This window comes from Squalius cephalus, assembly GCF_949319135.1.
Source record: "Squalius cephalus genome assembly, chromosome: 4".
NCBI classification, from domain to species: Eukaryota; Metazoa; Chordata; class Actinopteri; order Cypriniformes; family Leuciscidae; genus Squalius; species Squalius cephalus.
Genome location: NC_137125.1, coordinates 48,471,392 through 48,483,590, shown reverse-complemented (window position 1 = coordinate 48,483,590; position 12,199 = coordinate 48,471,392). Strand labels below are relative to the sequence as shown.

At 38.6% G+C, this 12,199-nt stretch overlaps 2 protein-coding genes across 2 annotated transcripts; one reads left to right on the top strand and one right to left on the bottom strand.

Moving 5' to 3' along the window:
* The first annotated feature begins 1,976 nt into the window (after nucleotides 1-1,976).
* Nucleotides 1,977-5,288, top strand: mrps18a (mitochondrial ribosomal protein S18A). Its single transcript, XM_079868170.1, has 6 exons — nucleotides 1,977-2,158; nucleotides 2,765-2,796; nucleotides 4,102-4,206; nucleotides 4,299-4,422; nucleotides 4,700-4,775; nucleotides 4,915-5,288. Exons 1-6 carry the CDS (start codon nucleotides 2,020-2,022, stop codon nucleotides 5,057-5,059), a joined length of 621 nt encoding a protein of 206 aa, XP_079724296.1. The 5' UTR covers nucleotides 1,977-2,019; the 3' UTR covers nucleotides 5,060-5,288.
* Nucleotides 5,289-5,385: 97 nt separating this feature from the next.
* On the bottom strand, nucleotides 5,386-9,863 carry rsph9 (radial spoke head component 9). The gene is made up of 5 exons (XM_079868169.1): nucleotides 9,518-9,863; nucleotides 8,769-8,937; nucleotides 8,208-8,337; nucleotides 7,842-7,988; nucleotides 5,386-5,703 (listed from the first exon to the last, which is right to left on the bottom strand). Exons 1-5 carry the CDS (start codon nucleotides 9,742-9,744, stop codon nucleotides 5,543-5,545), a joined length of 834 nt encoding a protein of 277 aa, XP_079724295.1. The 5' UTR covers nucleotides 9,745-9,863; the 3' UTR covers nucleotides 5,386-5,542.
* Between the last annotated feature and the right edge of the window lie 2,336 nt (nucleotides 9,864-12,199).

The following is a 12,199-nucleotide window of genomic DNA, read 5'->3' as shown; positions in this document are numbered from 1 at the left end:
AATATGATTTATGAAAAGTATTCATATTAAAAAGCAATTAAAAAAACATTCAGTGACACAATTGTTTCCAGTATTAGTATCCATGATTGTTCTAGATTAGAAACAGTGACAATTTTACATCTGTAAATCTCTGGTAAGTTTATGGGAGATGTTTCAGTGCAAGCTATACTGTAAATCAAACTTCAAACTGCCTAGATCAAACTACATAAAGCTTGATTTGAATTCATGAATGACTTTCAGTACTTTCATTTAGACAGTGACGTATGCTAAAGTTATGCAGGTGCAGTTTGGTAACAGTAACCTAAAAAAAGTCCAAGATTAGTGACTGATAGTATGTGAATAAATCACTGCATCACCACAAAGTGCCTTTATACTCTATTGTGAAAACAAATCACAGCACAATGTTAAGATGCTCCTGAAAGATATCTTGTATAGTCAGATAAAACGAGTGAATTCTTCGCCTTTGATTCATTTCTTTGGATTGTCTTGCTTCATGTTGTGCTAGTAGACAGTAGATAGATACATAACTAAGGTAAGCGGCTGTCACTGTACAGCTAAATCAGCTCTTACAGAAGAATTTTCCCTCCACTCACTGCATTCATGACCAGCGTCGGCCAATAGTGAGCCTACGTGGTGATGTGCAACACAGACGCGCTACGCTTAAACACTACGTGAAAAGACCCGAGGCCCAGAGAGAAGGAAATGAAAAGTGTAATAAAGTCGTTATTTTTGTTTGTTTTTGCGCACAAAAAGTATTCTCGTCGCTTTATAAACTTAAGATTGAGCCACTGTAGTCACTTGGACTATATCAGGGGTGGGGAACGTTGATCCTGGAGGGCCATTGTCCTGCAGAGTTTAGCTCCAACCCTAATCAAACACACCTGAAGCTAATCAATGTCTTCAGGATTACTGAAGTTGCAGGCAGCCGAATGTTTTTTTCAGGGTTGGAGCTAAACTCTGCAGGACAGCGGCCCTCCAGGATCAACGTTCCCCACCCCTGGACTATATTAACGATCTCTTTAATAACTTTTCTGGGCCAGCAAGTTTCAATCACTTAGAAGCCTATGGAGGAGTGATCCAGCTCTCAGATTTCATCAAAAATATCTTAATTTGTGTTCCGAAGATGAACGAAGGTCTTACGGGGTTGGAACAACATGAGGGTGAGTAATTACTGACAGAATTTTCATTTTTGGGTGAACTATCCCTTTAACTGTTGCAAAAGCAAAAACTAGGCTACACATGGATATAGTTCACTAATTAATTATAAGAGTGCTATCAGTAATTGTGGTCAACAAATTCATATATCTTCACCTATTGCTTAGAACACAGTGAATGTAAAAAAATGTAAGCAATGTGCCTCTACTATAACGTTAACTTACCTTTGCTAATCTGTTTAAGCTGTTTTTCTTTCTTCTTTCAGTAACCATTAAGCCAATATACAATATATTTGAATTGCAAATATGTAAATTAATGTCACACTTACAAATTACAGTCTGTTTTTACATGTCACCAACTCACCTTTTTATGTGACTATTAACCTAACTTACCTTTCACTGACACCAGCTCAGCTCTTGTCTAGAGGGTTCTTCCAGAAAATACATCGTGTCAGTTTGACCAACTGCAATGAATGCCTTGTGTGCACAAAAAGATCGTAATTAATCTTAATAAATGTAGTTTAGAAATTATTTACAATTTGGTGCTTATTACCTCATTATCTCACTCAGTCCCACCCAGCCGTTGACTGTAACTTTCACTTGACGAAGAATGGAGTTAAAGTGTGATAAGTTATCACTCTTACCTGTAAAATGAAGAAACGAAAGCTAGTGAAATGGAGCAGGGTTTTATTAATGTCATTCACTCCTCACGAACCGTTCAGTCATAAATCCGTTACTTAATTAATTATTTCCTCGGATGACGAATTTGCATTAACCGCCAAACAACACTGGCGCTCCACTCACGTGACGCTTCTCAAGGAGGCGGAAATGCGTAATTAACCAGGAAGTGACTGTCTGAGAAAGAATGGCGGCGCGCTGTGTTGTGCAGTCCGCAAGGACAGTGCTGAGGTCCGTCCACAGCGAATTCATCAACAAGGGCTTATTTCAGAGGATACCACAGGTCTCTTTTTGGGGGAGTGTGCCGTGTCGCGGACTTAGACATGGTGAGTTTATTGGAGTGTGATTTCGGGACGTCTGCAATAGCATCGTCCTCTTTATGTCATAGCTGTTATTGAGCTTTTATGTATTATATTATATTATATTATATTATATTATATTATATTATATTATATTATATTATATCTAGTGCTGTTTAAGGGCATGAGCGCACGTTGAAAATCTGGGATTTAATAGAACAATTAATTATATGCAATTGAAATGTACAGAACATTTTCAAAGACATGTTATTACTTCAAGGAAATAAGAAATATTTAACATTTTACACAATTTTAAGCAACTAATCAAATAAGTATCGTCAATCTGGTGGTTTTGCACAGACTTTCCAGAATGCATGTTATTAGAATAATACGTTGACAAAAATACAAAGAAATTGAGAAGATTTTTCAACCCAACGTTTTACTCAGTTTTGCCTTTTAACATAATTTGTATGCCAAAAAAAAACTATAAATTAAAAGAATGCAAAATAAAAGCTGTTTCTACATTTTGAATAGCACTCCAATGCTATTAAAGCGAGAAGTTTACCTCTGTGTAATTCTGAATGTCTGCATCATGGGATGTTATAAAATTCTTGTGCATTTTGTGTTTCACAGTGGTGGAGAACAAGGAGGGCAAAACAACAGTTGTAAGTAGCATCCCAAGTGTACATTTTAGAAAGCAATTTATCATACTCTAAACAAAACAATATTACAGTTGCAAGGACTGTCCTTCAAGCTTCCAGAATAGAACTCTGTCTCATTTCTTCTTTGGATTGAACCAGCAATTATGTTAGTCCCAATTTATTTTTTGAACTACTATCCCCGGTTTCACACACAAGGCTTAAAGGGGGGGTGAAATGCTCATTTTCACTCAATCTCCTGTTAATCTTGAGTACCTATAGAGTAATATTGCATCCTTCATATCTCCAAAAAGTCTTTTGTTTTATTAAATTTTTAACAGAAAGATAGGCTGTACCGAGTCTTTCCGGAAAAAACCGAGCGGCTGGGGGCGGGCCGTGTGGGCGGAGCTTAGCTGTGCTAACGCGCCGAGCTAGTGACAACACACAGAGACATTTGTTCAACAAACAGTTTTACTCACCGTCCGGTTCCAACGCACGACCGCGAACCTTTATCATTGTGACTGCTCGATCCTTAAGCATTAGACGATCTGCAAATCCGTAGATCTGGGCTTTGTTTATAAAACAATCATCGTCGAAATGCAGGGAACAACAGTCTTACACAACTCCGTTTATGCTCAGGAAAACAAACTCCATCCACGGGTTCCTTAACGCTGGGTTCTTTGGGAATCTGTGCAGGGTTGTCTTGCCCTGGCAACCAAAAACACACTTCTTTGGTGACATTGACTTCCCAAAAGCCGGGCAGGGCGCTTTGATGGCGAACTGCTTTCACTCTCTTGCTCTAGTCTACGAGTGCGCGCGCGGCCGCGATCTTACCGGAGAAGTGCCCTTAGGACCCATATAACCCATATAATTCCGCCCTATCTTACGTAAGACAGAGCCATACTCGAAAAAAACTTTCCGAAACTTGTGACAAACCGGAAGGAGTATTTTTGGAACAAAAATACTCCAAACGTACAACTTAGTTTTTGAAACTTTGTCCATGTTTAGCATGGGAATCCAACTCTTTACCAGTGTAAAAAACTCAGTATGCATGAAATAGCATTTCACCCCCCCTTTAAGCCTAGTCCCAGACTAAAATGAGCTGTTTTAACTCAAAGCTATTTGCACTGACATTTCTTAAAATATTTCAGTGCCATTGTTTTGTCTCTAGATGCACATCTGTAATGTTTTTTTTCTTCTCTAAGACACGTTTATAAAAGCTACTCAAATCAAATGTCCTAATTGAACTATGGCCTAATCCTGGCTTAATCTAAGCCCTCTCTGTGAAACCAGGCCTAAAATATAATTCTTATTTTGTCACTCTTTTCTCAGATTGAGGGTGTTATAGAGCCTACATCAGAGCGACCACAGCCTCCCAATCCCAAAGCTGCCTGTCCTATCTACAGATGGAACCTACAGAACAAGTACAACTACACCGTAAGTGCTTGCACATGTGACAGTTCTCTAAACCATTATCTGTATCTCGTTATCTTTAAGACTTGTCTCTCTCATTCTCATACGTGATGCAGGACGTGCTGTTACTCAGTCAGTTCATTCGCTCAGATGGCGGGATGCTTCCCCGGCGCATTACAGGCCTCTGTGCTCAGGAGCATAACAAGATAGCAATTTGTGTACAGATGGCCCATCGGGCAGGTGAGTTAGAACTTTCATTTGAGAGAATTATAATCATGGATGGTTTCAATTTCAATAAAGTGGATGTAATACATCATCTAAAACTGTTTTAAACTGTAAAAAAAAATGGTAGCCAGTTAAAGGACATCAGATATACACTTTCCCCTATAGGTTAATATAAACATTTAACCCAAATTTAAAAACATCTTGATTTAAGCATCAACTACCCTTATCTGTTTTGATGTACATATTAATAGTTACGATAAGTCATCTACTTCTATCTAATTTTTTTTTCTAGGTCTCCTACCAGATCATAGACCCCGTTTACCTGAAGGCCATGTTCCAAAACCTAATCCCAACCCACCTCTCAACCGGTACGATCACCTTAGAGGCCACAACAGCACCAAATAGCGCTTCATAATGTCACACATTTGATGAGCCATATTTGCTTGTGCCATTTTTTTATATTGGGTGCATTCCAAAAATCTAACTGTCACTTACGAACTTTTGCAGGTATCTGACACGTTACTCTGTGAAGTCTGTGCAGCCCATCTTAAAGACAGGGCTGAAGTGGTGTAAAAAGAGAATGAATGTCGGACATCCTGCCCTGAAAAACAACATCAGATACAGCCCCAAACCACTGTACATAAAGCACTGATAAACAGAGCTGTTTACCCAATCAAAACAGTGACAGAGGATGTATGGCAAAGAATTTGCACCTTTTCATGTTGTTCATTGCCTCAGCCACAAAGAGACTGTTAATTGATGAACCAGAGTGCACTGAAACATCAAGACTCAAAGATCTTTGTTCATCCCTCTGATTTTGGTTACCGTTCCACTGTCTTTTGGAAAGGCAGATGTGCAAATAAAATGGTTGTTTACCTCAATAGCAGATGTTTCTGAGTGTGCATGTGTTTGTGCCAGAGAGAAAACAAGGTACACTTTCGTGTCTGCTTTAAGGGTTGAAACACCAACGCAACTTCAACTTTCCAAACATGTTGACGTGTTTATGTTTTCTTGACAGAAAGAAAATTACAGTGAATGTAAGGCCACAGAGTTGATTACATAATAACTTGTAATGTCTTTAAAATGTGGCACCAAAAACAAGAAGGAGATTGTGCGTCTGAGGTCAGTGTGGCTGCTATAACATGAAGGGCAAGTCCAGGTTTATAAGTCCATCTCCCATGTAGATGTACCCATGCTGAGGGGTCAGGGGAACATGGAAGAAGGTGAGACCCAGCCAGAGCAAACTGCGTAATACATACACAGTGCCGCCCCGCTCAAGCTGCAGGCTCCATGACCCTGCATGAAGAACACACACAGTAAGCAAAATGACAAGAAAAACATTTGAATTATCCTACTGTGCAAGATCAAAGAGCAAAAAGCATTTTGCATAAACTGAACCTGAATTTTAAACCATTAAACATAACAACCATTGACAGAGTCCAGACTCTGATAGTGTGACAGCAGCAGAGTAAAATCTGGAGAAGAAAGTCGTGTGACAGAGAGTTGGCTCAGTTATGGATAACTATTATCACAGCAGTGTATAAAGAAGAGGCGTTCTGGGGTCTTTCTGTCTGGGTGGCCCCTGCATCCAGCTGCCGACATTGGCCCGCGCCCAGTACCGCAAAGCTCCATGCCAATGAAGTCTGTGTTTGAACTGCAGCTCTGAACATTAAATGCTAACAATGGTTCACCTAAAACACTCAAAAGTCTACAAAAATGTCCATTGTGACTCTTTGCCTTATTATGAGTCCAAATATTTAACAGACTGCAGTTCTATAGAGAGCTCTTCAAAACACACAACCATGACATTATGCTAATTAGAAAAGCTTTTGAGGAAGATACGTAGTAATTCGATTTTCTCGTCCGAGAAATTAGATATTAGATAAGACTGGCAGATCAGACAAGATACTTCCATCAACACTGAACAAAACCATTTCCCTTAATCTGTTACAGTGATATTTGTTTAAAAACCATGCAGTTATACAACATTTTCTGCCTTTCCAAGTTCTTGGAAAGTCTCCCAACTTTTTCCTTGTCCAAGCCACATTCAAGGAAACCTGAGTGAAGCCAAAGGAGGGCAGCGGTAAATACCTTTACCCACTATTTGAGACGTCCAGATGAACCTGTTCACCTCTGGCACTTCTTGAGAGGGGATTGGGTTTTTTTCCACCTGATTGGTCAAGTGGAAAAAGTGGAAACTGTAAGGCAGGCCGGATAAATGCCCACTGTCTGGGACCTACTCTACTTTTTCAGTTTTTAAAGACGAAACAAATCAACTTAGCCTAGTTGGGTGCTGCCTGAGGTGAGGGGCCATCCCTTAGAGAGAGAAATAAAGGACAGATCACCTCCTTTAATGAAACAGCTGAGATGTTTCTAACACTTTCAGTCTGGGCATGTCTCCAGTAGGGTGACTGTTGTTTCTCAGTAGAGTTTGAAGTCACAAAGCAGCATTTGCCTCTTTAATCGGAGTCTGATAACAATATTCCCTCTGAGGAAATGCTTCTTTATCCTATAACGTAGTCTTTGACTTCTAGACTTCTCCTACCTCAACTATCTTTACACTTAGCAGGAGGTCACTCTTAATCTTGCAATGAGGGCTCTATGAGGCATAAATGCCAGAGTCATGTTTTTCAGTAAAGCTCAATGATGTTCTAGTGGTTTGCTCGGTATGTTAAACAACTCAGATTCCATCTGGTTAAGATTCAGGATCAGCAGAACCAGATATTCCTTGAGGAACTCAATGTTAAACAATCAGTAGTGGTCTGTAGCAAGCAAGGGGCAAAGCTTCATGAAGCATGCCGGATGAATACCTTTCAGCAAGCTTATGTCTGACTTGAATTTGCGGAGAACAACAATAGCCAGCCGAATAGTTTTCTGAATAATAGTTTCGTTAGTTCACTCCCAAATGACAAACATTGCAAGAAGACACACCAAGATATATGAGACGGGAAATTTATCATTGATGTAGAAAATGGCAATCCCTCAAACGCTTCTTCCCAGAAAGAAAAGAGAACAATGGGATCATAGTTTGCCGAACAACACCCCAGATGTCTCCTTGGCTTTCGCTCGGCCTTAGGCAGCTGCCAAATCATATCTGTCATTAACCGAGGGAAATCCAGCAACATGGGATGCTTTGCAGAAGGATTTTTACACCATCCTCATATTTCCCACCACTATTAAGACTTCCTAAATGCAATTTGCATGTCAGCATAATTTTTGGGAAAGTATAGTGGTGTTAACAGGTGTTGTTCACCTTTGAATTATAAAGTCTAAAGCAAAAGAGGGGTCGGACTTCAGTGCCAACGTTTCATTACAGGGTGGGAGCTGGAGACTTCCACAAGTACATTCAGAAAAAATATTGTGCCTGGAAATAAAACCGCATCAAGAATAAATCATCACACAGGAACGTAATGAAAGATCATTCCTTTTATTACCTTTGGGAATGTCCTCACTCAAAGGATCTAGGAAGTCGAGAGCAGGGTTCAGATCAGACATTATTAAGATGGACTTCTTTTTCAGGTTAACCGGCTCACGAAAGTGCAGGTAGTTGCGAAGTTTCGCAGCTTCAGTGGGATGTAGACCTGCGATCATGTGCAAAACTTAAAACTGATCTGGGGTCAGACCATTCAAATAAATGACAACATAAAGAGATGAACTGAAGATTGATACAAGAAAGTGTCTTCAGAGAACTGAAGTGAGCTGACATTTCATTTCACTTTAGTTTTATTCTCACACAGCTGCATCTGATTTCCGGTGGAAAGCATATACAAACACTTCTAAGGGTTTGGCTGTAAGCATACCTCCAAAGCTTCGGTTTATCTGCACTTTGCCACTGGGACTCTTTTTAAATGCACCACGTGGCACTACAGACACATCTTTATCGATGTTTGACACGGTCGTGGCCAATCGACTCGCCTCATTCACTTTCACCTGCAGAAAGGGAGCAATGTTAATCGCTCATTAAACATTCAACAGGCCGCCTGCCATCTACCAAGTTTACTACATTATAAATCACGAATAAACAGAAAACCGAATACATAATAACAGTTGTTTTACATCCAAACATTACCACGTCCACGTAAACACAACATTCATCATGCTTTATGTGTGTGTGCATGTGTGTTTAACTTAGTTGAAGCTTCCACTTTTCCTCGAAATGTTTAGACACTTTGATTTCTAAAAATTAAAGTTTGGTCAGCGAAGCAAGATCTGCATTTTATAAAGACACAAACATGCCACACTCATGAAGTGCCGATACACCAAATAAACCAAGATGGGCTTTTATTCATTTTGTTGAATCTATTTTCCTGTTTCCTCATAGGCCCATCTGTGTCGTGTATCCCAATGGTCCCTCCTCTCACCGTGACCTCTACCACCGTGGCTTCGTCCCCCTCTCCCTCAGTGGATGTCTCTGTGTGCTCGTACTCATGGGACGGGTCGCCCGTGAATCGCCCCCGTGCTGCTAATGCCACGTCTGCAGTCATGGACTCAGTGGCTTGTGGCAGCAGGTGCCAATCTAAGCAGTTTAAACTGTTTAATGATTCAAAAAGATAGATAGACAGACAGACAGATAGAATAAAAAATTATTTCAGAAAGAACTCACTAACAAGATTAAAGAAATACTGGTATTGAATATAACTGACCAAAAAAAAAACTATAAAACTAAAATAATATAAAATATTTTATTGCACGTTTTTGGAACTTTCATTTAAATGGCCACTATAAGATCACATCTGCAAAATGAACTGAGTTATAAAACCTATTGGACTGAATTGAAATTGTAATATCAAGTTTTATGTGTCAAACTTTGCTGAGACGCATTTGGCCAAGGCCATAACCATGTCTTGAACATTGGAAGGGACCAAAGTTTTAAATATTAAGTAATTAAAGTATTAAAGGGGAATTCATGGAATAAAGAAAACGAATAAGAATATTCGTATGTCTAAAATGTTGAAAATGCAAATTGCAATTTGGCCATTTCTTATTATGGGGGGGGGGGGCTTATTCCCCTAAATGTCTATGGTGGTTACAGCCCTGCATTAAGCCAATATACACAATCACAATGAGTTAATAACAAGCAGTTATATAAAGAATAAGCATGCTTTCTTACCTATACAAAGACTTATTTTTCTTCATTTCATCCTCTTCAACTCCTTGAGCAATAAAATAGTCACATTTTATCCCCAAAATCTTTCCCCAAAATAAAACCCGGCTGAATTTGTAACTTCTCTTCAGTATGACCAGAGAGGTTTGAAGAGCAGCTCTCTGCTCACTGCTCAGAGTCAAACCATTACCAGCAGTTAAATCCAAAGAGTAATGCAAAGAATCGGAGTCCATCTCTATTCACTGACAAATGTATGTTTACAAAATAATTGAAATTAATACTTGAGTGATCTGTATTTATTTTGCTTGTTAGAAAGCTGCTGCTAGCAAGCTAATCACCCTCACTCTCCAGTGACTCTGTGGTTGCTAAGGTAAACAAAAGCCTTAGTAGCCTGTTGCTATAGCTACTCATAGACACTCAACTCACTAGAGGGACAAACTGAAATATCTTATTTAGAAAATTAACTTTTGAGAAACACATTAATAGTTTATTGCTCACATAGCAATATATTTACATTATATATTTATAATATTATTTAAAAAAATATCAATTTTTTTTTTTTTTTCTTAGCATGTGTGATGAACAGATTGGTCGCTCTTCATCTGCTGAGAGAGACAAACAGGAAGCATCTGACACAGCTGGCAGGATGTGTGTTCTGTCCGACCTAATGCCCTCTGCGTGATACCAACAGCTTCACACACTGAACGTGTGAACTCGTGCTGTTAACAGCAGCCCTGGGTGACGGGAGAAGTCAGCTGCCTGTTGTGAACACACTAGCTTGTTTATGTGTGTGAAGATACAGGGTGTGCGTGGCGGTTTGATTAAGATGATAGCAAACAGAAGTAGCCTAGAGAGGGAAGTTTGATTTCGCTTTTGAACGTGCATTATAGAAAGCCTATAGAAAGTCATATTCACCCCAAAATCGGGGAAAAAAGAAATTATAGTTTTATTAGTGCTTTCAAGTCGATTAATCGCATCTAACATTAAAGTTTGTGTTTGTATAAGGTGTGTATATATTATTATATTTCTACATATATTATATATAGGCCTACTGTATGTCTGTGCATGTGTGTGCATGTCTGTGTGTGTGTAGAGAGAGAGAGAGAGAGAGATAGAGTATATGTACATATATATTGTGTAAACAAAAACTTTTAAAGTTAGATGCGATTAATCATGATTAATCACGATTAATCAGACTGGCACAACTAAGTTTTATATATTTATAATTATATAAATTATTAATATATATTTATTTATTTATTATTCAAGTTAGTTAGTTAGTTGGTTATACTGCCCTTAATTTACACTGAATTCATATTTCACCCCAAAATCGAAAGAAAACATTTAGGAAATTATAGTTTTATATATTTATAATAATAATAATTTTATTTATTTGTATTGTGACATTATTTTAATGACAATTAAGAACATTTCATCCCAAAGTTTACATAAAAGATACATTTGTGAAGTATTTATACACCATGACAGCATTTGTTGTACTGCTTTCGATTTATGCTGCATTAAACTAAAAACTCAAAATCAAATAATTGTGTCTGGCCAGGATGATTTGCATTAACGTATTGCAGTAGTGAGAATAATCATTACACTAAATAGAAATTGCATAATTGTCATGAAAATAAATGCATACAAAGGTTGTAAAGTAAGTTTACATTTTTTTTCTATGCAAAATATAATTTCTTATTTTCCTTTAATTTCGGGATTAAATTGTTAGTGTCGTGGCAGTTCTAACTTCATATACTTAGTAAATTTGTTTTCTTTTTTAATTTGTTTCCAGTTTAGCTGTTTATATTGCAAACTTTTTTTTGTCATCATATTATTTTAATTTCATTATCATAATCACACTGGTTTGTATAGCGCAAATAGTTTTACCGTTTACTGCATTTTGTTATTCTTCTACAGGTTATTTACCTACAGGAACTAATGAACCGTAAAGGCTCACACATTAACAGAAAATAGCTTTGCAAAATAAGGTGGAAACTGTATGTCTGCTCTATAGCATAAGCTTTTTTCCACAGTAAAACCTTGACAAGCAACATCCGTTACAGGTGTCAAGTGCTTAGCACTCTCTACGCTCTTAAAGCAGATCCGTGTGTGTGCGCACTAGCAGACTCGTATGTCTGCATTACTGTGATTAGGAACGGTACTTCAGCGCTGTCAAGGAACGGTTAGCCACAAAGGCCCCGTTGAGTTAGCGGCACACAAGTTCAACACGCACACAGACGGACAGCCTCATTCACAGGAGATTAGTGGCGACAACATCACACCCGCCTCAGGCTATAACTCACAAAGCGCAGACCCCTCTAAAAGACCACGGGCAGAGGAGGAAGATTTGAGACGGGAAGGGGAGGATGAGGAAGAGAGAAATGAGGGTGGAAAGGAAGTAAAGATGTCTGGGTTTCAGTTCTTTGGACAAGATTTGTCTCATGCTAGTCTCAGTCGGTAGTAATCAACATGACCGATTAAGAAGGCCTCATAGGTGCACTAACTTCTGTTTAGGTTTTGCTGCCTGACCCAACTTTGACGGAAATAGACGCCTCTGGCATGGATACAAAACTCAGTGTTATTTTAGGATTATTTATATGCTATTATAGTAATTATGTATAGGAGCTAATGTCACTTTTAGTTTATTTACACTATCTGTAAAAAAGGGTCAAATGTACTGTGCTA

Bases quoted from the DNA above. Each gene is read 5' to 3' on its own strand.
- mrps18a (XM_079868170.1), top strand. From the start codon at position 2,020: ATGGCGGCGCGCTGTGTTGTGCAGTCCGCAAGGACAGTGCTGAGGTCC. The intron at 2,797-4,101 runs GTAAGTAGCATC...CTCTTTTCTCAG, and splicing joins AGGAGGGCAAAACAACAGTT to ATTGAGGGTGTTATAGAGCC. The intron at 4,776-4,914 runs GTACGATCACCT...GAACTTTTGCAG, and splicing joins CCCAACCCACCTCTCAACCG to GTATCTGACACGTTACTCTG.
- rsph9 (XM_079868169.1), bottom strand. From the start codon at position 9,744: ATGGACTCCGATTCTTTGCATTACTCTTTGGATTTAACTGCTGGTAAT. The intron at 8,338-8,768 runs GTGAGAGGAGGG...CCCTTTCTGCAG, and splicing joins CCACGGTGGTAGAGGTCACG to GTGAAAGTGAATGAGGCGAG. The intron at 5,704-7,841 runs GTAATAAAAGGA...TTCTTCATGCAG, and splicing joins GAGTGAGGACATTCCCAAAG to GGTCATGGAGCCTGCAGCTT.